The sequence below is a fragment of the Oreochromis aureus genome, linkage group 12, assembly GCF_013358895.1.
Source record: "Oreochromis aureus strain Israel breed Guangdong linkage group 12, ZZ_aureus, whole genome shotgun sequence".
Lineage (NCBI taxonomy): Eukaryota > Metazoa > Chordata > Actinopteri > Cichliformes > Cichlidae > Oreochromis > Oreochromis aureus.
In genome coordinates, this window is record NC_052953.1 from 24,278,441 (window position 1) to 24,305,729 (window position 27,289).

Genomic DNA, 27,289 nt, shown 5'->3' on the forward strand with positions numbered 1-27,289 from the left:
CGTTTTAATTCCATTTATCAAATCACTAGATCCTGTGGCAGTTATTACACTGCCATCCCCCGTTCAGTACTTGAAATATAGCTTAAATGTGCAGCAGTGTATGAGCCACTGATTAAACTACTGCAGTCTGGATTTGTTCCCCTGAAAAACTTCTCTGTGCAGCCGGCAGTGAGAGTGAGCGTGGGACCACAAAAGATTTCTTTGTGTCTGTCTGAACTCTGGGTCAGGATAGCCCCCTCCCATCTTTCACACACACACACACACACACACACACACACACACACACACACACACACACACACACACACACACACACACACACACACACACACACACACACACGTGGCTTTCAGTCTTTTTGAGGACACACAGTGACATTCCCTGTTGCTCCTTACCCTTTATCCCTAACCGTCACAATTACCAAATGATCACCCGAACCCTAACATGCTCGGCACTGTTGTGCCAAAATGCCCTCACTTTTTCAAAGATGTCCTTCATTCCAAAAAAGAAGGACGGACAAGTGTTTACACACATACCGTGGATGAGAGGGAGACCGAGAGAATAGAGCAGAATCCCCCAGGGACACCCTGCTGTTGTGCTGAATACCAATGAGGAAAATGGAGTCAACGAATTTAAGGTCTGTGTGGCTTCTGCTCAGCTACGTGCTTTTTAGTAGGTAGTTGTGACTGACTGCAGTTAACCAACTACTCCTAATCCATATACAGTAAAAAACATTAATATTAGAATATAGCTGCAGCTTTATTGTGTATCTCTATAACTAAAGCATATTTTTAACAACACTCTCAGATTGTGTCAAAAGATTCTTTCAAACTGTCCTAACTTCTTTGCAAAGTTCCAGCAGCTAGATCAAAGTTCTGTCCTTTCATCCAGACCAGATCTCTTTTATTGCACTATCCTCTCACTGATTGTTTGGGCTGAACCTCTTGCACTGTGCACACACTCGATCTTCACCGTTGTGACGGGGGGAAAGCCCTTGATGGGATGTTCCAGGAGCGTTTTTATAAATAGTCTGTAGTAACAGGCTGAGGGAGGGGAGGAAAGGGGAGGGGCAGGCGGGGATGATGAGCAGCCACAATGACAGAAGCATCTCCGTTCTGTCGCCCTGCGCCTGTCAGCAGTCAGTCACTAACCGACTTGATTACAAGTCTGAAAGTCCGCTAGTGACCAGGCCAACGGCGGTTGCTGCTGAACTACGCCCCCCAGGCTCGCAGTTTGGTGACCTACTTCGGGACAAAAGTTCCCCCTTTTTTCTTTTTTTTTTTAGAAACGTCGTGGTGAACTTGCTGAAGATTTGGAAGTCATTCCTTATAATCCGTTTTGCTCTTGGGGTGCGCGCCAAGACAACAAATGCGTGGACCCAAAGCTTCCGATTGGAGTGTCAGGTAGGCTGCTGTATTAAATGTTTTTGTTTGAGGAACTTCAGTCACAGGATACGAGGTTGGGGGGGTCGCTCATTCGGCTAGTCTGCTGCCAGGTGATGCATTATGCATAAGTAATCTTCTGTTTTCCATGTGGTGTCTGTGTTTGTTTTTGTTCGTGCCTACACTGTCCTCTTGTTTGATGTTGTAAACATGCCGTATTTTCATACATTTACATCCGATTATTTGCATTTTGCCGCAAAAGGCCTGTATGTGACAACATTCACAGAGTACACACAACCTGGAGGCTCTATTGAACTGTTGCATTACTCTGGTTTCAGACTTCAATCTTAACTCTTTTCTGCTACAGTCACAGAGCGCAGAGACATTGCATACTATAGTTATCTTTATATTGATTGTGCGCGTGTATGTTACACTTAAAATACATATGTTTTCTCGAGTCCTATTTCATTTTTTAAAAAATACATTAAAATAACATTAGATTTTTAACATTCTAAATATTAAGGCTGTCCGAAAAACATGTGACCATTTTGAATTTGATGATGCAATATCTGTTTTAAACAAGCTGGCCCATTGGATTGGTAAATATGCCTCTGGTGGAATAGGCCATGGTCCTTTTTCCTCTTCAGCCTGGAGCGCAGAGTCCTTTTTTTTTTTTTTTCAAAAAGAATTTAAAAGTTGTTATTGCCATGTTTATCAGTGTGTTGCATCACCTCTTCTGTAAGAACTGGAAAGCCTAAGAGATCAGTTTTGAAAGACAAATGTTTTCCCATTCTTGATTGATATTGGATACCAAATACTTAACAGTTAGGTGCTTCAATTGACGTATTTTACCTTGATAAAACCTCAGACTTTTTCAGTCGTTGACTGGTGGGGAAATATAGGAAGGCTAGCTTAGCACCAAGACTCTTGGGCAGTAGAGCTTATCTCCTGCTGTACAACATGCAGAATGTGGTTTGGGATTGTCTTGCTGAAATAAGCAACGCTTCCCCAAGAAACCCCCCTGCTTGAATGGCAAAATGTGCTGCTCCAAAAGCTGTGCATTTAAAAGTGAATGGGGCTTACAGATGGCCAAGTTACCCAAACCATGTGCACTAATGCAGCCTCATCGCTTCACAATCTTTGGCTTTTGAGCTGTATGATGAAAGTGAGCTGAGTGATTTATCGCATCATCAGCTTGGAGCTCGATGTGCATTTTTTCAAGAATTCTAAAGTTTTGATTGGCCGGACCAGAGGATTTATTTATGTTTTTTTTCTTTTCATGTCGCAAAGTTTGAACTTTCATGTAAGGATGCAGCAACAATTTGTGTTGTTTAGAAGTGTTTCTAAAGCCGACTGATGGCTCTTTGCATTGCAGTGCCATTTAAGGACCTGAAGGTCACGGCCTGTCAATACTTTGGGATATACTTCTTTTATTTTTGAATGCCTTTGCTTTCTTCCAGCATTGCTGTTAAAATGTATTCATCTTTCTAATGAGAACAAATTACCCTTGTATTTAGTAAGACATGGACCACAATTACCTTCTCTGGGAAGTATGAGTTATGAAAATGTGTTATATTAGTGATAATGAATAACAACATGACTCCTCTTGTTATATGCACCAGTGATTGTCTGAAATTAATATAAGCATGCAGTGCTCTGATCTAATATATTGCTCACACTCCCCTCTCTAGTAGACACATGCAGACTCTTCCCCATCACATTCTACTGCCATCTAATAACCTACAAATTCCTCGCTTTTGCTCTAATTGGAAATGTAAACCCAATAGTCACATTTAGTGTGACTGTTGTGGGAAAAAAGAAACACTTCCTCGGGTTGTTTTGGAAATATCCTGAAAAACTGTGCGGGCAGTTTTATTGACAGTTGTCCCAGTTAGTCATTATGAGGATAATTTTCCCCACAGTAGCCCCACCAGCATCCTGAGAGGGACCCATCTGGTGCAAAGAGAAACCAGCTTTGTGTGTTGGAAAGAAGATCAAATGTATCACTGTCATCTACTGTATCTTGTAGCTATCCGTCTTTATTTGGCTTGGTCATAAAATGCCTATAAAGGGAAGGATAACTTTGAAATGAGTTCTCAACAGTAGGCTTGGACTGTTGTGGTATTGCCCTCAGTTGGGGAGAAGAGGAAATATGTGGTCTCATTAGAAATGCATTAGAGGGAAGGGAGAGAGGTATAGAAGTGGGGAGATGAGCTCAAGTTTTTATCTGTTAAACTCTGAGAGGGAAAATATTCACACCCTCCATCTCATGCTTGAACTGGCTTCTCTTTCCCCCCTTTCACTCTGTCAGTCTCTCTCACACACACACCAGTACACCTCAGTGACCCATTTAATATCAGCCACAAAACTGGCAACTATATTCCCACATATTCTTCCTGAAAACACATCAATGCTAAAACTCATCCACAATAATTCAGCAAGAAAAAGTGCTTACCCGCACCTTCTTTATCAGCTTAATAACCTCTTTGCTCTCTGCCAGTATAAAGGAAACTGATAAAAAAGGATGTTGTGACACACAGAGAGAGTTTCTTGTCCCGTAATGCCCTCCTGTTACACACTGATTATTCAAATTTAACAGTGGTCCTAGAATGCTTTTTCTCTGCATCTGTCTGACACTTTTCCTTCACATTAGTAGCACTAAGAAATAATAATACTCCACTGTGTAGCTTTATGAAAATATTCTGTAAGGTCCCTTATTTAACACTGAAATAACACTTTCAACATAGAAAAAAGCCCGTTTGATACATATGTAGGTTGTTCCATATATAACACCTGCATGGATGAAGCACCTTGGCCTACAGACTAAGTTGTCAGAGGAAATAATCTTTACTGAGCTGACCTCGTTCATGGAAGCAGCATGCTCATATGATAGGCAGGTTAACTGTAGCCAAGTGTGTCACAGCTTGTGTGTGTACTGGCAAAAGTGCATGAAATATGGATTCACCGTGTTCAAGTTATGCATTTTCTTTCTTTTCAGGGATAATCTGTGGAGCTGGGGTATCTAGCAGACCTCAGGCTGACCACCAGGATCTTGGAGACCACTGTCCCACCTACCATGGAGCATGAACTGAGAAATGGCCTGTCTATATGGAGCATCGTGGCCATTGTTTGCAACTCGGTGGTAGGCTTTCTCATTGTCATCCTCTTTGTCATCCTCTACAAGGCCTGCAAGGTACCTTCACACCAAGAGAAAGTGCCTGCTTTCGCAGCAAAGCTGGAGCAGAAGAAGGATGAACAGAGGTATATGCTGACTGCAGCCTAATCGAGACCCATAGATATGAACACTAATGGAGCTGGACATCATATATGCATGCCGTTACATTCCCTCGGTATCTCCTTTTGTGTTACATAGATGACTGTTTACGTCTCTGCATCTTGACTGTGCCAGTGAGTGAAGCTCAGAGTAAGCTAACTGCATTAAGAGTTGTGGCAAGACCAACAACAACAACCGGGCCCAATCCTCTTATCTCTGCTGTGCGTCGCGGGGACTGTCCATCTGTCAGTCAGTTTGGTTTTGCTCGGCACAGATACACCATGATCTCCTCCTCTGCTCTGTTCCTTTTCAACCCTCCATTTGAAGCCACAGAGTGGATTTGGAGGACAAACAGCAAAGTTAACTGGAAGAGAGGAACTGAGGTGACAAGGTTGGTCGAGAGGCACAAAGACATAAAATCAAATTTTTAGTGGTAAAGAGAAAAAGCAACAGCAGCTGGGATTTTTTTTTCCCCATAGCTGCACACTAATGATGCCAGCAACAGAGCGGCAGAAACACGACAGGTAGACACTAAAAACCCAAACGAGGCAGAAAGAAGAAAGGTGTAGCTGGAGGAAGTGTGTCAGTCAAGACAGACAGAGATAAAGTTTGGTTTATATTTGGTGGGGATTGATGAAGTGCAAGGGTAGGATAGGAAAGGGGATCCTTTGATGTGTTGTTGACAGAAAAGAAAGCTCGAGGGCCCTGTTTGATAGTCTCCCTGTTTGACACACAAGTCTCTGCTTCCACTGATCCAACTCCCACGGGATTAAATGTAACAGTAAAATGCGTTACTCGTGTCCTGGTGTGCCTCGCTTTCATTCTGTGGGTTTCTCCAAAGACTGAATAAGATGTTTATGAGCAGCCATCATCGGAAATGACACGACTTACAGAACAGGAGTGAGCAGTGTGTTTATTGTAGTGAATGTTCTCCAGCTGTTAACTGTGTGATATAAAGATTATGTTGAGGATGGAAGAGAGATAAGAGCCAACAGACTGACTGGCAAAATGACAAAACGTATGCATATATGTATGCATGCAATAGATATTGTTTCAACTACTGAGAGGGCTCTGTGTTTTAATGCTTTTATTTTGTAGTTTTGAAAACAGGATCTCAGGTTAACTTAATAATACATGTATTGTACACATTTTGTGTTCTACTTAATTTAATGGGGATACTTGTACAATGATAATGCTGATACTGCTACACCTGCTGGATTGATTAGTGGCTAAATTCTGGAATATTTCTGAATCATATAAATCCAAATTATAATGCAGCTTCTTATATGTGAAGGTTTTTATATTTCATGTCATTGAACCCTGAACCACAGCTTCCCTTGGCTTCCAAATACACCCAAATTAGGTTCATTCTACGTTTTCCAAAGGTGTGAATGTGAGCAGGAATGACTATTACTTTGTGTTGACCCTATGATAAACTGGTGACCTGTCCAGGGTGCACCCTGATTCCCTATGACAGCTGAGATAGGCTCCAGCAATCCCTGCTGGATAGGTACTTAAGGAAAATGAGAGATGGACAAAAAAGCAATCGCAGTATCATTCAGCATCATTGTGAATTAAGCAGCTTTGTTTTATTTTTGCCACACAATGACATGAAGTTATCTTTGGCACTGAATATGCTTCTTTTCTTCTTTTTCTTTTATTTATAATGAACTAAACGATCACTCAAAAAACATTCAAAAGAATAGCTGATCTTGAAAATAATCATTTGTTGCTGCCTTACAGATTAATGCTATTGTCCTCCGTGCCATGCAATCTTGATGGTCTATTTTGTATCAACAATAAACTCATTTACTCTTGTTTCTAACTAATGTGGTCTGCAATCAGTGTTGCTATGCCCTTTCAGTGTGTATCACCATCATTTCCCCTCCAAATTATTTAAACATTAGTGCTTGAATTAAAATAACAACTGACTTCAACCTCCTGCACTGAAGTAATCAATGTGGAACACACTGACCTCAGCAGTGACCCACATCCTGTTGTTAGTGAACTACAAGTGTGTAATTCTTATCTTGTAACCACAATCCAGCATCATTATAACGGTTGTGGGGTTGGGGAACTTGTGAGTGCTTACTACGGATACATTTTTCTTTGAGTGACAGTTAACATCATTATATGGTGTTTCTTATATTTCGGTCATTATTTTTCTCCGTATGGCTTCAGCACACTAAAGGGCACGAGTAGAAAAAAAAACTATGTTGCCTTACCAAAATACTGTACTCATGCTATGTGCAATATTTAGAAACTTCTGCTCCACCGTAAACTAAAGAAATAACAAACAGACATGAGAAAATTTAATAGGCTAAATTGTTGTAGATTAAGCCAACTATATATAAAATAATCAGGAGCCAGTCCACCTTTTCCATTTTCAGCATTAAACAAAGACGTTAGCGGATCCTTTGTATCAGTAATGTAGTTCATTCTTCCTGTATGCCATACTGAGTACTTTTTAATTGGATTCTTTTTGTTACATATGTAAAACTGGATGCTGAATTTCGACTGGAATAATTATAAGTCATAGTGCTTTTATATCTTAAATGCAACATAAAAGGAGAACACTGATTTTTGCTGATTTCCTTTGTTTTTGTGGCTCTTTAAAGTCGAAGAACTAACAAGATTAAAAAGAGTCATGCATTTGTCAGATCTTCTGAGAAAAGATTAAAAATCTCTCTATATATTAACTAAATGTCAGATTAGTGTGTGCATGCTTGAGAGACAAAAGCTGCGATTACATGTGTGCACATGTGTAAATACATTGGTTTATAGCACATGTGAGGCAGATGGGCTGATGATTTGAAGCCGCTCATCATCTGTGCAGTGTTTATCTGCTTCACTCCTATTTATCTGCCTGCCAGTTTCCCTCTCTATCGCTGTCTCTTTGGCAGGCTTTCCCTTATTTGTTTCCCATCTAACGAGACGAATGCCAAAGTTCGGCAAACTGGCCAGAAAAGATCCAGCGATCTACCCCACAGTGAGCTGCTTGGATGATGAAGGTCAGCACAGTCTGACTCACACAGTGTCTGAACCACTGCACTGATGTTTTTAAATGTGATTTTCTCTTCAAGACCATTTAAGGCGTTCACTACTATAACTGACGATGCTTATTATCAATAAACAAAGGCATTCACTAACCCTCCATCCAGTCATCCATCTCCTGACTGTCATCCTTACACTGCTTCATTAATCTCAGATTTGGTGCTTACTGTGAGTTCATCGAGTTGAGATTGAAGATAGCCACTGAACTCTGCATTACTCTCACCATGCTGCATCACACAGCAGCAAATTCCCTCCATCTTCCAGTGGTAGCTGAGATGGAAGAGGGTCACTGAACTCAACATGGTGTTACATAATGATAGCTGCAAATATCAGAGACAGAGAGATTACTAATAAATATATGAGGGACCAGTAATCTGCAACTCCATCTGCACTGCTGGAGGGGTTGCATAACCCACATCAGGCCACACTGAGTCATTGCTAGTGGCTATGTCTAAATGCGTGTCTCTCTGTGTGCTGCAGAGCAATCGCCAAAGGATCAAATGTTAATCTATAATTTGGATGCTGCATGGCCGAAAATTTTGTGGGGTTTCTTTTAGATCTCAGAATCTTATGTAATCTATCATTTAATTTAGCAGCTTCAAATAAAGCCTTTCAGGTGGCTGAAAGTATGAATCCATGCCGTAAAGTGAGCAGTGCGGGTGTGGATGTGCATGCGTGTGTGTTGTATTACTGTTCTTGCGCATGAATAATTCATGACAAACTCCTAATCACACCTAATCAGAACTTCATGCCAGGACCCTGATAAAGTCACTCAACACCATTAAATGCACAGAGACATACAACCATTAAATAGACTTTGACAACTGTGCAGCTCTGACATTGAAATGGTAGCAATTTAGTTCAATTTAGTCAATAGGAATGTTTACTCTGTCAAAAGAGGTCTAATTATAGCGTGAAACAACCTCATATAATGGTGTTGATGGGCATAGCATCAGTATGCAAGAAACGGCAAACACAATGGAACAAAGGTGAGTGTGTGTGAGCTCAAGAGGAACAGAAGGGCAAGAAGAAAAATAAGAATCATATATATACATATATATACATTTTTTTATCCTTTCATTAATTTTCAATTATTCCTTTTTCATTGTGTGCCTCAGGAATTAATCGCATCTTATACTGTTCAAACTAAGAAAGCCACACAGATAAGCAGATTAGCTGGGAAGGACCTCAAAACGCTTGGATTTATCAGAATAAAATGCTACAACCCACTTGACCCTGCACACATCTCATTGTCATTCATCCTCCATGTATCCTGTGGCCCTGTCTTCTGTAGATATAGACTGCCACCTGCTGGCTCAACCTTTAATGTGGGCTTCCTTCCCCTTTTGACTGTACAGTGGCTGATTGCTGCAACGATCCTTCTCTATTACTGTGCAGCAGAGCATACTATTGCTGCTCTCTGCTGGTATTTCCAGGTAAGGACAATATGCAGTCAGACGTGTCAGTGACTTTTACTGAGAACGAGTGGCATGGTCTGCTGGCAAGCCATCATTATCCAGAGGTTATTTTCCTAAGAATTTATAATTCATGGGCTCCACGAAGGCGATTTGATTGTTTCATTCAGCGAAGGCTATTTAAAGTTGTGTGATGCTCTTTCTATTGCCAAAATGTGTTGTCATTCAGGCAAGGAGGAAGAACACTAATTAAAAATACAAAGCTTATTTATTTTATTTTATTGTTGCCTGGGTTTTTAAAGGACAGAAGTTTGGCAGTTTAGAGACCCAAAATAACAGTTTTAAATTTTCAAGCTGTAGTTAGTTCCACATAGACGAGACCTTAATCCACAAATTAAATATGCAGCAGTCATATGTAAAAATGACTCCCCATTAAAGGCTCGGCATTTGGATTCTGTTTAATATGTGTTTTTTAATTAACGCATTTAAAGCGCCAAAAGTAGCAGTCCCTAACAAGATAATTTGTTATGGTAATAACTTATTAAGTCTATTACCTCTACAGACTACTTTAAAATTTCATTATATTTGTGTTTCAAGAAGCCTGGAGTGAAAGTATTTAAGTGAAGTAGCAGAATACCTCAGAGTTGTACTTGATTAATTCTGATTTGTTAAATTTCACTGGTTTTTGTTTTGTGAAATTCTATTACTGTGAGGTTTTCTCGGATATTTGCATAATTATATGTACAGTGTGCAGTTTTTTAAATTTTGCCTCCATACATGGCCACAGTGGATTTTAAATCAATATATAATTGAAGTGAAGACTTTTAGCTTTAAGTACGGGGATTCAACAAAAGTATTGCATTAAGTGTTTAGGAACTAAAGCCCTTTTTATGCATTAAAGGCTCAGAAGCACTTGGAACAATTTACAGACAAGACGTTTATGAAAAGATCCAGAGTAGATTCCAAGTACTGAACTTTTCACTTGAACTCTTAACATGAAGTCCAAAAAGATGTCAGTGCAAGTGAAAGAGGCCATCGTGACTGACTAAACCAAATAAATCTATAAGAGAGACAGCAAAAACAATCTGCTATCTTCAAAAGAAGAAATACTCAGCAACACCAAAAGGTCTGAAAGACCACAGACCTTGCAAATTCTTTGCTTGGTTAAGAAAAACCCCTTTACAACATCTAACCAAGTCAGAAACACTCCCAAGGAGGTGAGATCTGTGAGACATTCACATGAATAGAAATACAAAGGATTTAGAAACCAGGGTTGGGTTAATAGATAATGAGCTAAAGCATACTGCAAACACAAGAGTTCCTCAAGGCAAAGAAATATGATACAACAGCCAGCCCAATGACCTGATCTTATTTCAATAGCACATTCTTTTCAGTTACTGTAGACATAACTGCAGGCAGTGAAACTCACAAACAATCATGTTTACTATGTATAAAACTGCTGTAATTCCTAAACACTCAGTGGAATACCTTTTAAAAATGAGAAAATCTGCACTTTAATCATGCATTGATTATTTGATTTAAAATTCACTGTGGTCTTGTACAGAGACAAAATTACACAAAGAAAAAAGTCTTTGTCTAAACACTTATGGATGTAACTGGATGTAAATATCTGCTTTGTACAGACATGCTTCTTTTTACTTATTTTGTGGTCCCACTGGCTGTAGACTGGTGCCCAGTAAGTGAAATGCAACTCAGTGAGAATGAATTCAGATGTTTGCTGCAGTCATTTAAAGCATATTTTACCTTTTTAAACATGAAAAGCTCTTTGGTAGCTTTGACTGTTTCTTTATGCTTATGCTTGTATCTATATGTTTATTACTGACCCATCATCCAGTGAAATGTGATGCATTTGGCTAATGTTTAGTACACAGAATTCCCTTTCATATCTGCACATGTCATGCTCAGTGAGTGGGTAAATAATAATGACATGTAAGACATGAGTTCACTCTAAACAGCTCTTTTCATCATTATATCAAAGTTGTTTTTGTATTTTATGAAGACAAAGAACTTGTCCCCATACGTTCATAGTTTTTGTTTGCTTGTTTGTTCTTTTAGAGCTCCAGTAATTTCTTTACCTTTGAAAGGGAAACGTATCCAAAACACTCCAAGAGACCAGTGTCTAGTTGTCTCCTCATCATTGCTTTTCTGTTAATGAACACGCCTCCAACAGGGCAGCTATTATAACTTTCTGATTTTGTTTTCCTCTTACATGATAACCTCTTTACCATTCATAGTGCCATCCAACTCCACTTCCATTTAAATGGCAGTGCTCTGCCACGTTTTTGCTTTTTAGTATATGAAAAAAACACATTTAGCAGCCAGCTAGTAGTTTTGAACCACTGCATTTGGGACACAGTGTTTTTTATAGGACACAACCTCCCAGTGATTTCTCTCTATATTGACAAAACCATCAAGCTGACAATTGGTGCTTCCATTATTTTATAACTTTATAAGATAAGATAAGATAAAACTTTATTAGTCTCACACGTGGGAAATTTTTTGATTTTGGTCACGGCAGAAAGTACAAGTTTAAGAGCAGTAAAAGTTAAGAAAAACACAATAGAACAGGGTAAGATAAAATAAAATAACATACTATACACCACGAATAAATACTATAAATAATAATACTATTTAAGTACTAGTAAATACTATATACAATAGAATAAAATACTGTACAAAATAGAATAAAATGCTCTGTTATAGTAGGAAAAAATTGCACTTGGTAATACTGCACATCAGGGAGACAGTTACAGTTCTGTATGGGATGTGTGCGCGTGTCTGTCTGCATGTGTGTGGTCATCTGCAGAGACCACCTTGTAGAGTCTGACAGCAGTTGGAAGGAAAGTCCTGTGAAATCTCTCTGTCCCACATCGTGGGTGCTGCACCCTGCCACTGAAGGAGCTGCTCAGTGCTGTGAGTCTCCTGCATGGGGTGGGAGATGCTGTCCAACAGGGATGACATCTTATTATTTTTTATATATATATTTTAGTTCATTTATGTAGGTTCGCCAGTAATTCACTAAATAAAAAATTGGAATATTTTAATACTGAAATAGTGATTCAGAAGAATTATTAAAGTAATTTATTAGTTATTAAAGTTATTAAAGAGCAAATGTACTAATATTTACTCTTAAATAAGTCTTTAGAGATTGTGCCTGATCAGGTCTATACATGGCATATATCGAGTGAATAACAAGAAAAGGGGAAATACTCATATACTGTGTAACGAGTCATTCACATAATCCTCCAACTGCACACTTTGTTGGGGACCATACTAACCCAATACATGGCATATATCGAGTGAATAACAAGAAAAGGGGAAATACTCATATACTGTGTAACGAGTCATTCACATAATCCTCCAACTGCACACTTTGTTGGGGACCATACTAACCCTCTTTGGAAGGCCCTCTTGGGTCCCCGTACCCTATTTTGGGATGCCAGACCCGGAAGTGGGTGGTGGAGTCACCGTCATCCAACTGGTCACACCATCGCCGACATACTGCCTGCTGGGATGTAGTTCTCCACCGGAAAACTACAAATATTGTTAGAAATCGGAGATCACTTACGATCTCGGCGATAACTCGTCGAAAGGATCCGCTACCATCGTTCAGTTTGGAGGAGAAAGGAGGAAAGAGGCGCGTTGCCAAAATGATGGAAGAAATAGACAGATTTCAAGTGCCGAGTGCTGTACAGGAGGCGGAGATGCAGGCTGAGATGCAGCCGCTGGTAAGTCTGGAACAGTCTGGAAATGACCGGCGGCGATATGATCTGTTTGCCTTGTTTAATTAAAAATAGCATTACAACCGCGCATACTTGTGTAGTGTTTGAGGCCTTGCCATTCATAAACTGAGACCCCGACAAACGCATCACCTGCCATGTGTAATGCTGCTTGATGTGGGCTGCCATTAGAACGTTCTCCGTCAAGTTTCCCGGCTGCTTTCACGGAGTGAAATCGAATAAACGACGACGGAATACACGAGGGGACGTGGATTTTGCTCACAAACAAGCTTTGTTGTGTTTTGTTTGTTTGGTTGTTTGTTTTTTTTGTCGCTCGCCATAACGCAAACAGCGTCCGGTCTGCTGCGCAGCATCCGTCATGTCTGGCGAAAACAAGCATCCCATCCCAGCACTGCTGCTGCTGCATCCTCAGCATCCATGCAGCAAGTTACTCTGGTGTCGACGCCACTTGCGTCACTTTGACGGGATTAGCGGGGGGCTCCTTATCGCTTGTATATGCTTGTATGTGCCATTAAAGGTTCGCCTTTACATACAAATCTCAGTGTAAACGGTTTAACGGAGCGCTCCGTGGCCTGTAGCGGGGCCCGGGGTTACTGCAGCCTGCAGGGCGGCCTCTGCTGCCCGCCGCCGGTGCCGCTGGGGAACAAGACTAGACCTAAAGCAACCTGACCTGCTGTCTCCAGGTGCCCCCACACCACAAGTCCCCACCGTTCCTCATGTGTTGCTGTTTATAAAGCCTTTCCTCCCTCTTACCTTTGCTCTCTGGTTGTAAGATGCACATTTATTTTAAGACTGCTGGCACAAATCACATATCTGTGTTTATTACCATTTATTCCCGTTGCTTAGCTATGGTGGGTATTACTCTGCATTACAAAACGACATTCATTATTCATCGCTGCCTCAGTAAAACACATCTCTGCACTTCCTTGTGTCCAGGACCCTGCCTCGTCCACAGCTTCAGAGGCTGACTCAGACACCAGAGAGGGGGAGCCTGTCACTATAAACTACAAGCCTTCACCTTTGCAGATGAAAATAGGTGAGAGATACAGTTTTAACTGCAGGCTAAATGTCTGTCTGTCCGTCTGTAGTTGTTGGAGTGTTGTTTGATTGACTGCCAAACACAAAATGGTGCGTAGTCTCTAGACACAGATCGTAAAGGAACCAGCATAGATACTGTATAGCTGTGCTGAGGCATTTTAATTAATGGCACATTGGCCTCTATAATTATTCTTGATGCCTTGCTAAGTAAAAACTAATGCGGTTACTACTGTAACAGGGCCGCAGCTACAGATTATTGTCTTTATTCATTAATCTGCTGATTATGTTTAGAATCTGTCCACTAATCTTTTAGTCTATTATTTTTAACAAAATGCCAATTGCATGTTCCCAAAACCCAATGTGATTGTCCTCAAGGCAGGGAATAACAGCCTCTCTGGCCCCTCTCATGCCGTCTTTATAGAAAGCCACAGTTCTTAAAGATTCATTTCAGCACCTTGGACAGAGTCCAGTGGCAAGCAGGAGGAGGTTTTTTTTTACTGTTTGCTACTATATGTTTACTCAGAGTCAATAATATCTAAGAATTAGTGAGCTGCTCTGTTAGTCAAAGCTCTTTTTTTAGGCTGTACAGCTACAGTTATGTATACGTTACCACTATCTGCTCTCTCTCGCAGTTTCTTGGTCCTGCGTCCAATTAAACATTGTTATAAAAACTACCTTGGCAACTATGTTGATTTCATTAGGCGTGCATGTTTGTTAAATCCATCACTTTGCTTTTGTGACCTTGAGATTAAAAAAAAAAAAAAATCTACATCTATATGTCATGTAAAAACGTATTTAGTGCAGATTCCTCACAGCAAGAAGGGTCAGGTTTAAAAAATGCTGGTGAGCCAGGCCTCTCTGTGCGGAGTTTGCAGGTTCTCCCTGTGACTGCATGGATCAAATGGTGAACCTAAATTGGCAGTAGGTGAAGGTGTTAGTGTGCAGAGTTGTTTGTCTCTTTGTATAAGCCCTGTGAGGAGCTAGCAACTCTCCGGGGCGTACTCTTGTTCTTATTGTCAGCTGAGATAGGCATCAACCTCGCCTACAACCCCAGTCTATAAGTGGTTAAGAAAATGCATTGACATTCAAATGTTTTTAGATTGTAGCTGATGCCGAAAGGGGGAGGTTCTAGTTTTTGATGTCACATGAAAAGTTTCTGAATACATTTTACTTTTAGGCCTTTGAATTGTAATATGTTAAACAAATTTAACAGTCCTCTAAGCTCACACAGCAACAATCAGCACTCTTTGGTCAGCTGATCATTGAAGCACATCTCTCCAGTGAGCAGAAACTGATCTGCCCTGAAGTCACGTCTGTTACTCTGCTGCAGAGCTTACTAAAACTTTGTCTTCTTAGTAAGAAATGCCATCTCAGTCTTCTTAAAGTAAAGACTGACTTAATATAGAATTCAGCTAAATCAGGTCGTCACACCTGATTCTCATAAGTGTGCCTAAATAAAGTAAACATGAACATGTGTGCATATTTGCAACATTTAACTCAAGTATTACTTTACCTGACTGTAGTTTACTAGTTAAACTTTATTCCGTCACTCTTGTACAGATCATGTATCGTTCAAAGCTCAACCTTTATGCCTTTGCCTGCTTCTGTGTTTCTTACACAGAGAAACAGAGAGAGCTGGCTAGGAAGGGCTCGCTGAAGAACGGCAACACTGTAGGTAGTCCAGTCAACCAGCAGCCCAAGAAGAACAATGTCATGGCCAGAACACGGTAAGAAGCGAGCAGTCTCATCGTGGGGTCAGTCGAGAAATTACGAGAAGGACTTCTGTTGGCTGGTTGTTATTGATAAACAAAATCTCAGTACTTAGAAGTTTCTCACAGCAAACCTCATACAGTGCAATTTACGTGTTGAAGGAGATTCATGTGGTGTAATTGTGTAACTGTACTAGCTTTAAGTATAAGAGTACTGTAAAAACTGCAATGATCCAGCCTGAAGTGAAGCCACGGAACAATACAAATAAAGATGCTTAAGTGTGACAGTATTTCAGATGTAGAATTAAGCTTATTTTGTTCTTTCTAAATGTGCCATGTGTGGGGAAAAAAAGTGTTTTATGGCTGTGCAAAAAAGAGTCGTACTGATGTAGGGTTTGTAAGATGTCTGAAGTTAGACATTATACCACTTTCATGCTTCTGTTGTTCCAGTGATTCAGCTGTGACGCTGCCTCCAGGCCCACTTTTCATTTATTTCAACATCTCTGCCAGTCCTGTTTTTGCTCACTTCTCACAGTTTGTGAAACTGTTTTTTCCTCCTCTGCGCCTGATCTCAACTCTATCTCTTTTCCTCTCAATGCAGGTTGGTAGTTCCCAATAAAGGCTATTCGTCTTTAGACCAGAGCCCAGATGAGAAGCCTTTGGTGGCCCTAGATACAGACAGGTGAACACACAAACATCTTTCTTTCTGAGAAGCACATAAGCAAACATTAATGATATTAATACTGTATCCTGTGTTTTTCTATTTCAGTGACGATGACTTTGACATGTCTAGATACTCCTCATCGGGATACTCTTCAGCCGAGGTAAGAGCTTGTGCTTAAGCAAATATCTGTGCATCCCACCCATTTGTATTTACTCTCATATTTCCCCCCCTTCTTCCATAATTATTAAGAGGCTAAGTGTTGGGGTTTTTACAAGCCAGTGTTAAAACTATCCGTGGCAATTCTGTGGGCATGTGCTCTCCCTGCAAGCGCGTGATTACACTGCAGATATATCTGCAGACAAATGTCTATTAGACACAAAGCTGGATACAAATGAAATGTGATATCTGCATGTCTGCTCTTGCAAATCTTGTTTGTAACGCTGCTGCCACTATAAGTGCAAATCGCAGACGCATCCTCATATTTATAACCTGTCTGTGACGAGTCCAAGCTTGTGGGTTTTGTAGGGTGAGTTTTACAGTCTCAGATCCTAATTCCAACATGCTGTCAGAAATGAATAGCTAATACACATTACATACTTTAAAGGCACTTATTTTCTCTCTTAGTTCCAGCTAACCTGGGTGTAACAAGTAACCATATAGTACAGTTACTGTTTCCACTGCAGGCCAACAGAGGTTGTTTGTTGTGCTTATTGTTGATAGAGTACAGAACAGCATATAGATAAAATGACCACACACTTTTTGTGCAAACAAAGGAATTATTTTGGTTATTTAAAAAAATCACAGCAGGAACAGTAGTTATCACGCTCCAAGTGATGATGCTTCCAGCCATCTGTGAAAGTGCCCAATCTCACTTTGCCATGGTTACCACTCGAACTTTTAACCAGTCTAAATCACAAACGGTCCTAATGTTTGTAATTAATGTTAATGTTTTATTGTATTAGTACAATCAGATTTTGATTTACCATTGATTTATATAAACATATCTATTTTTCTCTTTTCTTTTCCCTGCCTGTCCTCCTGTGCACTTTGGAATTTTACTTTCCTCCAACTCGTATGTTCCCAACCATGCAGTTTGCACAAATGATTCCTTGAGCAGTGTTTTTAAGGACCAAACAATGAGGTGGAGGATATACTCGCACTTACCATTAAAACACAAACACACCCTTTTCCTACTTTTTGCAAAGAAACTCTGAAAGGGATTCTCAACATTTTAGGAAATAATGGACCTTTTGCTGGTAATCAGTGGAGACTCAGAGGAATTAGATAACCTGAACACATATAAGAATGGTTTTAAAGTTTGGGTCATTCAGTACATCATAAAAACTAGATAAAACATGCCAATTATTAAACATTTGAGGTGTAGATTTTGTTATCTTTCTGCTGAGCCTGTAGCTGCTCTCACAAATGTCTCTCCTTTATGATAAATTAAAATACCTGCCTGCTAACGTGAGTTATGTTTTTCTTATACATATGAGAGTGGCACTAATCCTCTCACCTAATTTTCTGCAGTAAAGCGAATAAGTACACTATCTCAATAAGCTGTCTGAGACTGTCAAACATTAAACAGCTAGTTTAACAAAATAAATACATAAAAATACAGATTAGATGAGCTTACCAGAAGTTTGCATCTACTCATCATGTCAGGGTATTTCTGTAAACTTTTTTTTCAGGGTTGGAAAGATTATACAGCATATATTGACTACAGATTGTAGTTTCTATTTGGCATCCTCAACAGGCTTTGTTTAACAGCACTCACTGGACTGATCAATACTCAGATTTCCAAAGAACTCAGTGAAAATCTAAGAAGAAGAAGATCTGTAGATTGTAGATTCAGGCTTTCAAACCTAAGAACACTTTACCAACTGTTGAGCACGGTAGTGATAGCATTATGCTTCAGGGCTGTTTTGCTGTAAAGTGAATGGAATAATGAAGGAGAACAACTTCCATATTCTTAAACCTCACCACAAATCAAAAGCTATGCAGTTGAAAATTGAACACACACCGGGTTTTCCAAAAAGACAATGATCCCAAACACATCAAAACTGAATTTGGAGTGGGAAAAGCAGGTTAACATTAAGCTTCTGCAGTGGTATTCCCAAAGCCCCGACCCCAGTCTGTTTGAAAATTTGTTGACTATGCAAACCAGAAATGTAAATGACTCCAAAAGAACTCTAAGGAGCTTGTGGAAGTGGGAGTGGGAGTTGTCCCTTAAGAGGGTCATTGACCCACTATTGATCATGTGCCTCATCACATGAGCCAAGATGTGAAAAGGGTGTGGGTCATTATCAGAAGAGGTTTTGGGTGAAACGATTGTGAGATCTTGCTTCACCCTATCATTTGAACCATTGAGATCACCTGATGCAAGATGCGAGTGGGCGTTAAGGCATCTGGGAACAGATCTCAAAACTGGATTGTAGGTGGCAGACAGCTGGTGTCGTAAGGCACCCCCTCTGTTCAAAGATGATCGTTCACAGTGGACATAGATGAGGCCATCTTTTTATCCTCTTTCAAACCAGCTGTCTTCTCTGTTCAAAATGTGAACATTGGCCTCCTCGAATTAGGATCATCATCATCATCATGGTTCGTCCCAAGGACAACACTCCCAAACACAAACTAAACAACATAGTGTATACTATGCAGTGTAATGAGGAGTTCTCAGACTTCTACATTAGACAAACCAAACAGCCACATAGAAGAGCCACCTCGACAGGACAAGAGTCAGCTGTACATCTGCATCTAAAGGATAAAGGTCGCTCTTTCTTACCATGACCTTAACGCCTATGATGAGTGCATGTAAACTCCTGTCCACCACTATTTTTTCACTAGAGTCACAAGATTTTAGTAATTTGTTGTGTAAGTGACAGGAAGGGAATCAGCACATAAAGTTACAGGTTTGGTCTTCATTACTTTTGGCACATTCCTGTTTTGCAAAAGCTCTGCAGCCCTGTGATCTGCAACCCAAGAGTTAGTAAATGGTGCTGTAACTCACTGACCGCTCTCTCTGTCCTCTCATTTTTCAGCAAATCAATCAAGATTTGAACATTCAGCTGCTGAAAGATGGCTACCGCCTTGACGAAATCCCTGACGACGAGGACCTGGATCTGATCCCACCCAAATCAGTCAACCCTACCTGCATGTGCTGCCAGGCAACCTCCTCTACCACCTGTCAAATACAGTAACCCTGCCTTTCCAGCCTTCTGCCCCCCTGCTCTTTTCCACACAACATGAGCTCCCCTGCCCTCCCGTCTTTATCTGCTGTGACTTTACTTCGCCATGACCGTGGCGACAGTGAGACCTTGTTAGAATATCGTAAGTGCTATGATGATATTGACAACAACAAATAATCAAATTACCTTATAGAAACCTTGGTTTAAAATCTAGGAGAATGAACATGTTTGAAATTAATCAATATGTAATAAAAAGATTACTAAAGCGATGGTTTCCTCCTATGGTAGGACTTGCACTTGTGTTTGAGAGCTCTTCTCCTGGTCAACATGATTTAACATAACACACTGATAAAAGCTGACAAAAAAGAAAAGTTTGTTTGATGCTCTAAAGTGATTTCAGTTTCCCAGAAGAATAAGAAACATTATCATAACTGACTCAGCTGTTCTGTTTACCTGAATTCTGAGTTGCATTTATATATTTTTTATTTTCTAGTTTGTTTGTTTTTATTTAAATGCTTACTTTTTTAACCTGAGGGATCATTAAGATTGAATGTGCTGATGCTCAGATATTTGATAGTGTCGTAGAAGTCTGATTCTCCAAACAGAGGAAACTGTATTGTTGTTGTACCTTAAGGGGTTAATATGTAGCACAGGCCAGGTCATTGCACTCATTAACACCACCTTCAAGACTTCTGCTCTCTCTGCCTAAATGGCAAAGAGAGATGTGGCATCACAGAGTTTAGGAGTGAATGTATGAAATCGAATAGCTGAGGAACAAACTGCATGAAGAGCATCTGACTGAATAATCGAATGGTAAATAATGAGCAAGTAGCTTTTTGCACCACAGTTAATTTGTGCAATCACACACTACTGTTGTTGCATTGTTTTCAATTTGCACATTTTGCTTTTTACTTTTTTTGGGGAGCCCTTATCATTGTACTGTTTCCTGCAGAGCAGTGAAAATGAACTGTGTAGAAAGGGATGATTACATATTGTTTCTTGCTCTGATCCCTGCGTTATCAAGGCCAAAGCAACCTGATGATCACCGGACACTCCCTCCTTCCCGTTTCTGTGTCAGTGCCACAGATCATTAGGTGAACACAGGCTCACACACCAGAGGGGGTGTACTTCGAAGTGAGATTAATGAGCTAACGGGCTATCTTAAGCTTAAAGTCAGAGATTTAAGTGTTAGAAAGGTTGCTGTCTTTTCACCTGACTAAATCATCATGGTAAATACTGCTGATCGCAAAAAACGAAAGCCAGACTTAACAAAGGCAGCTGACAGCCACTGTTGTGGCGTTTTAGGTTTTGTCAAGCCAACTAACACAAAGATAGCCTGGCTATGTTGAATTTGCTTCATGGTATACGTCTTAGAAAGATGACTCAACTCACACACACAAACATGCATATGCATGCATAGACCTACAATGCCAAAATAATAAGTGAGACAGCATCGATTTCTGTTTTGAACAGAATGGAAATCGTTTTGCTATTGCAACATCAAGGATCGTTGACTTGGAGCACTAATGCCCTTCATTTACGACCCTCTCTCCTCTAAATTAGCTGTTTATTTGCAATTAGAGTATGCCTTAAGTATAGAAAAAACTTAAAAGATGTCTGTGTTCATGCCATCTTGATTAGTTTATTTGAAGAGCATTTGCTGTCTAAGAAGTTATGCTTTTTTTTCTTTTTACATTTAGACACAAGTGATAACTGTTTTTTTCTTCTTCTTTTTTTAAAAAAAGGAAAACAAAAGATTTTCTTGTAATGTAAACACTTCCATTACAGTATTTAACAATGTTATGTGCAGTGTATGAAAACAACAAATAAACAAAATGCAAATGAAACAGCGTCTGATGCGCTTTGTTATCCATAATAACATTATTCATAATTTTTTTATGGTAATATATAATAATGGCTGTACGGTGTGACCTATGAGTGTGAGATGTGAAAAAGAAGAAAGAGGCGAATGCTTAAAAAGAAAAAAACCAAAAGATAATTTTAATGTTAAAACATTTGAGCAACAATTATTACACAGGTATGTGTATTGCAATAGCATGGGATTTGCATTGACAGTCCCTGATTACAGTACAGTAGCATCAGAAGTAAGGGCTTCAACCTGAAAGGCACCAGCATCCAATCACAGTCATCATAATGCCAAAAAAGAAGAAAAATGAAATAAAATAAGCATTTCACTTCACAAATATATGTAGTTTGTATTCTACAAGCTACAGACTCTATTTGGACATTTGAATGCATCCTGTTACAAGTACAAAAGAAAGCTAATGACATCAATGATAATTCATCTGGCTCCTGTAGTGGCTTAATAAGACCTGTCATTCCATTCGTAATATTATAAAAGATTCCCAGACAAATAAAACATACACTGTACCAAAGAAAATACATACAAACATGCTACATGATGGAATTTGTTGAACTAACCAAGAAAGCACTCCTCAAATGGAAGGACAAACAATAAGAATAAAAATAATAATAACAATAATAATAATTAGGACTCTATGCTGCGAGAAATGTTGTGCTTCCATGTCAACACCAGGGGGTGTAATTTTAAGTCGTGTGTCCACACCTCACATTATTCCCTGATTTAAAAAAAAAATGCAATCCAAACAAAACTGGCACTCTTGGCATTTGAAGACAGTCGTTGAGCTTTGAAGTATTACTGAACAGCAACGCAAAGAATCTGACGATGTTAATTCAGGTAGTATTGAAAAACGTAGAAATTCCCCTCTACCACAAAACTGTCAAAAGGCACGGACTTTTACTAAACATAAATCACTGTGGTCAGAACACTGAGTAGTGTTTAAACAGTAAGTGAAAAAATGTTACCACGTTATCTTCTAAAAGGTTTTACCCTGTTATGTTTTCAAGCATTACTAAGAAACAACACAAATGCTGAGATTTGCTCGTGTATTATGGCCTTGACAAGGTACTATAAAGGTATATTGGTGCATTTAATTGCAATGTGTGTGTTTCAACACAGGAAACACACTGCTTATCCCTACAAGCTCATAACACACCTGATTATACCTGAAGTCCATGGCAAAATGTATGAAATTAAATAAACAGGCTGTCTATATTTCTCTATAGTATAGTTTTCTTATTACTCTCTATTAACATGTAACTACACTAAACTTAGTATATCACCCATCTGAAGTTAGTTTGATCTATTTACATGATAATACTGCTGTGTTGTGCATTTGCATTATCCTGGGCTGAAAAGCAACTGTTCAAGTGTGCATAAGTCTATGTGTGCAATAACAATATTCATTAAATGACTATTTCCAGAACTTCTTTAAGCGCTAGGAATATAAGGACTTGCGTTCTTCCCATTCTCTTCATTTGCAAGGGAAGTCTGCAATGCAAAGTGAATTCATGCAGTGTTTTTCAAACACTTTATGGGTACATGGTTTCCACTTGGACGGCAGATTCTTTCAAGAAAAAAGGAAAAAAACCCATTTGACAACACACAATAAAAAAATACAAGTTGAAGAAGAACTGGACTTCCCTGAAATAACCCTTAATAAATAACAATCACCTCAGGGAATGAGATGAGACGTTCTAGTGTGATTACAGTCAGATTTGTCATGTTTGCTTCGTTACATGTGTAGTAAACTCTGAATTGTGGTCTGGCTGGTTGTCTGGCTCGACAGGATTTGTAGAAAAGGTACAGGTGCCACACGCGGGTGTGGATGTCTGTGTATGCCTCTGTATGTGCAGTATGTACCTTTGTGTGCACATGTACAGTATGTGGGTGTGTCTCACACCCCGGTGGGGCTTCGGTCTCCAGAATCAGAGGAGGACACGGACAAGGAGCAACGCCTTCTCTTGGCCGCGCCGGAGCCCTGGAGCATGCTGGGATGAAAGCCTGGATGTCGCCGGGCGTGTTTCTTCAGGTGGTCGCTCCTCATGAAGCACTTGTCACACATCGGACAGTTGAAGCGCTTTTCGCCTGTGTGCGTGCGATAGTGACGGGTGAGCTCGTCCGATCGGGAGAACTTCTTGCCGCAGCCTGCCCAGGTACACTCAAAGGGGCGCTCACCTGAGGGAAACACACCCAGTTTTTGTTTTTGTACATTTACACAACTAATCATATTAACCAACCCAAACCACTCCTTCCTTGCCGCAAAATCAATCATGTTATCATGTTACATTTGCACTTTTTCTTTCCTTCTAAAAAGAAAACAAATTAAGAGCCAACTTTGTTGTTGTGAAATCTATTACAGGACCTACTTTGAGTTTGCTGTGTGTGAACAAATACTTATTTTACAAAACATAAAAAAAATCAAAAATCAAAATGATTTAAAAAAAAAAAAAGATCCCTGAGAGACCAAAGTCTCCTGTGGCACCTGCTTTGCATTTACACAAGTATGAGAATATGAATAACACAGAGACCAACAAACAACCCAGAGGACTTGGAGGCTGTATGCTGCATAGCAACAATCAGAGTGGATGAAAAAACTTACTGTGATAAGAGGAAACAATCAATATTAAAGCACAGACATACATTTGGGAGATTAATCAAGTGTGACAAGGAGAAGGAGGAGGGTGAAAATAAGACACAGACTGAGGTCTGGAGCGAAACTAAAACCTGCAGAAAGACTGCTGCTAAGAACAATAACATGTTGACATCGGAGCCGTCAGTCAAGATAGCCCTGAGGTGAAACAGGGCACACTACCCCCTCAACAGCTCTTCCACGTGCTGAGCAGAACCACATGTCAGCTCTTGTTTACAACCCCACGCGAGGGGAGTGGAGGTGGATGACGTATGAGGAAATGGAGGCGCAGTGTGCGTTACCTCCGGACAAGAACACGTGGGGACAACAGTGTCGCAGTGACCCGCGTGTGAATCACGACCTATTTAATGTGTCGGCAGATGTTCTTCCACTGTTACTCCGACTGCCAGTGCTGTATGATGAAGAGTGGTGGCAGGAACACAAAGCTATAATCATTAGAGGCGTTATTGGGGTCACATGATGCCCAATGCTCCAGCGTCATTTATTACATCTCAACAATAAAGCTTCGCAAATATGGGCGTCCGCACGTGGTGTTTACCCAAGATCGCACTCTGGCCGCGTGTCCACAGGACGTTAAAACAAAGATTTCCTCCCCCTTGCCTCTCCACCTCTCTGCCAGCCTCTGGTCCAATATGTCCCGGTGAATCACACCCCCTCCCACAAGTAGGCGATCATGAGACCACCTTTCCTATAATCTGGTTTTGCAGAAACACGTGGTCACGCCCCTAAAAGTCTCACAACACGGGTCACAGGCCTGGACTGTAGTCTGTCACAATTTACTCTTACTTTCAGTGCCCAGTTAAGAGTCTTGCGCCATAAATAAGAAAAATACGAAAAATGGGTCGAAGTGTTGGTATCGTAGGTGTGTCGCCTAAGCACCCAGCAAGCACCCCATCACCCCTCACTCTACTTACCGGTATGGACCCGAAGATGGGCTTTAAGGTGGGACGACTTGCCGTACATCTTCCCGCAGTCAGCAAAAGGGCAGCGGTGTCTCTTCTCGGAGCACGGCAGTCTCCCCGCCGCCGCCTTCGTGTTCCGGGGATGTTTGGCTTGGCTGGCCGGAGAGCCGCGGCTGTCCCCGCCGCTCAGCCGACTCCCCCGTTCCGCTTTCTCCTGCGCGCCGGCCTCGCTGCCCCCGAGACATCGGTTTTCTCCAGCGCTGACAGCGTTGGGGCTGCATTTATTCAAGTCCAGCAAAATCCTCGCAACCATCAGTAAAGTCCTGTTCTCCTGGCTCTCTTTCAGTACGTCCTCCATCCGCCCCGGCGGTGGTCGGCTGGGGACGCGGTCTGCAGAGACGTCGACTTCCGACGACATCACGATCCCTGAAGCAGAGCCGGGAGGAGAGAAGCAAAACAATAGATCTTGAGAGGCGAGGAAAAACTATCCGACAAAGCGGATACAGTAATCAGTCCGCAGTCCTCCCAGGAAATATGCGGTTAATCATCCACACGTGTCGTCTTCAATGTGACCACTCCGCGCAGACTGCGCTTTTCTTGTCGGGGTTGCGCGGCGGATAAATAAACGCCCCGCTCAGGAAAGATAGCGCTTTGAAATTGTTCCCCGGTTCCTCTTTTCTCTTTCTTCCTCCAGATCCTTTTAATTCTAACGGACGAATCAAAATCACAGCGTTTACCCACGGCGCTATTGTGTCCGCCTCTCTGTGCACACCCACACACTGGCCAACTTGTCCTATTTTACAGAGAGCAGCACTTTAGTTCAACTCCAAGAAACAATTTCGCGGAATCCCACTGTGTCATAATTAAACTGGACTGTGATTGGATGAGAAGAAACGTGACTCGGTTTTTGGGGGACTGCCTATTGACCGGAGTGAGTGAAAAGACCCTCGACTAATCACAAGACTGGGACTGGTGAAAAGGGCAAGACCACACTCATGTTACCTTCAGGGCCTTAAGGAAAATGGTAAATATGGGTGTTAGAGTGTAAAAATGGATTTGAAGAATCATTAAAAAAATATAAGTCCATGTAGGTGTAGATCTATATGTAGATACGTAAAAGTGTCGTCATTAAAAACAAAAATCCAACCCTTTGTGATTTTGGATAATAAATAAATGAAAAATGAATAATGCATGATAATAAACATTGGTTGTATATGCTCAGATTTATATTTACATGCCTTATAATAACAAGTTTAATAATAATAACAAATTTCTTTCTCTGAAGTTTAAGTTTTGAGAGTAATAAATGGTGTCCTTTCCTCTTTTCTGGGTGATTTGCTTCAGTCACTTGTCTCTTTCATCATTCGGTCATCCCACCTAATTTGACCAGTGTAATGTGTACACTTCAGTATCATCCCTGTCATTCTTTCACAGTCAAAGCTTTTCTGGTAGTTTCCTACCCTACACAATAACATACAGCATGCTTTAGCACGAGCCAGCAGATTATTTTTTTTTTAAAGATGACACAAAAAACTGCCTTATGAAGGAAGAGACATGCATTTTATTTTCTTATGTCCAGACCAAACAATCCACAATGATGGCTGTTGGCTGATGACAGACCTCACACTGTGTCTCATTTTCACAGCCATAGACTAGCTCTAAATTAGCACAGCCCCAAAACACTGCACTCTTCAGTGACCTCCTAAAGCACTTGCGATCTTGCAAATTGCCTGTCTTTACTGCCTGAGTAAATAGGCACACTTTAAATATAAGGCCTTCAACAATGTTCAATGGAAAAGTCATTTGATCAGCACTCCCTGAATCAGCTGTAGATATTTATAATGCCGATACCTCCATGATAAACTGTTATACTGCTACTGCATATATATATATATATATATATATATATATATATATATATATATATATATATATATATATATATATATATATATATATATATATATATGTATATCTGAATGCTCTGTTATGTATGGAAAAAGTTTGCCCCAGTGTTTTTACAGCTGCTAAATATTTACAAGTTCCTCTTTAGAGGGCTGAAATATTGACATGTAAGCTTGTTTTGTGAGATAAAGACATCTAAGATAAAGTTACTGTTTTTCTTACAGTCACACTTTTTCCAGCGACTTTATAAAAACATTTTTAATGTTTACATTCTGATAGTTTCCTTAGTTTACGTTCACCCTAGAACTATGTGTTTCTTAATCCTGCCAAGTTACTATTCACTATGAACTAAACAAGGTAGCACCTTTCCCCTGTGCCTCAACATTTTCAGACTACATGTTTCCCATTGTCTCTTAAAAGTTTGCTAAAAAAAAAAAAAAAAATGAAAAAAAAAAAGGAATG

At 40.3% G+C, this 27,289-nt stretch overlaps 2 protein-coding genes and 1 long non-coding RNA gene across 3 annotated transcripts; 2 read left to right on the forward strand and 1 right to left on the reverse strand.

Annotated features, from left to right (window-relative positions):
- The first annotated feature begins 1,095 nt into the window (after window positions 1–1,095).
- Window positions 1,096–6,481, forward strand: LOC120442977. The gene is made up of 2 exons (XR_005615035.1): window positions 1,096–1,403; window positions 4,381–6,481. It is a non-coding gene; the product is annotated as an uncharacterized LOC120442977 (long non-coding RNA).
- Window positions 6,482–12,635: 6,154 nt separating this feature from the next.
- fam219ab (family with sequence similarity 219 member Ab) lies at window positions 12,636–22,102 on the forward strand. Its single transcript, XM_031731771.2, has 6 exons — window positions 12,636–12,874; window positions 13,823–13,922; window positions 15,546–15,651; window positions 16,235–16,315; window positions 16,403–16,457; window positions 19,339–22,102. Exons 1-6 carry the CDS (start codon window positions 12,797–12,799, stop codon window positions 19,495–19,497), a joined length of 579 nt encoding a protein of 192 aa, XP_031587631.1. The 5' UTR covers window positions 12,636–12,796; the 3' UTR covers window positions 19,498–22,102.
- On the reverse strand, window positions 21,459–25,899 carry klf9 (Kruppel-like factor 9). Its single transcript, XM_031731756.2, has 2 exons — window positions 24,935–25,899; window positions 21,459–23,545 (listed from the first exon to the last, which is right to left on the reverse strand). Exons 1-2 carry the CDS (start codon window positions 25,338–25,340, stop codon window positions 23,265–23,267), a joined length of 687 nt encoding a protein of 228 aa, XP_031587616.1. The 5' UTR covers window positions 25,341–25,899; the 3' UTR covers window positions 21,459–23,264.
- Between the last annotated feature and the right edge of the window lie 1,390 nt (window positions 25,900–27,289).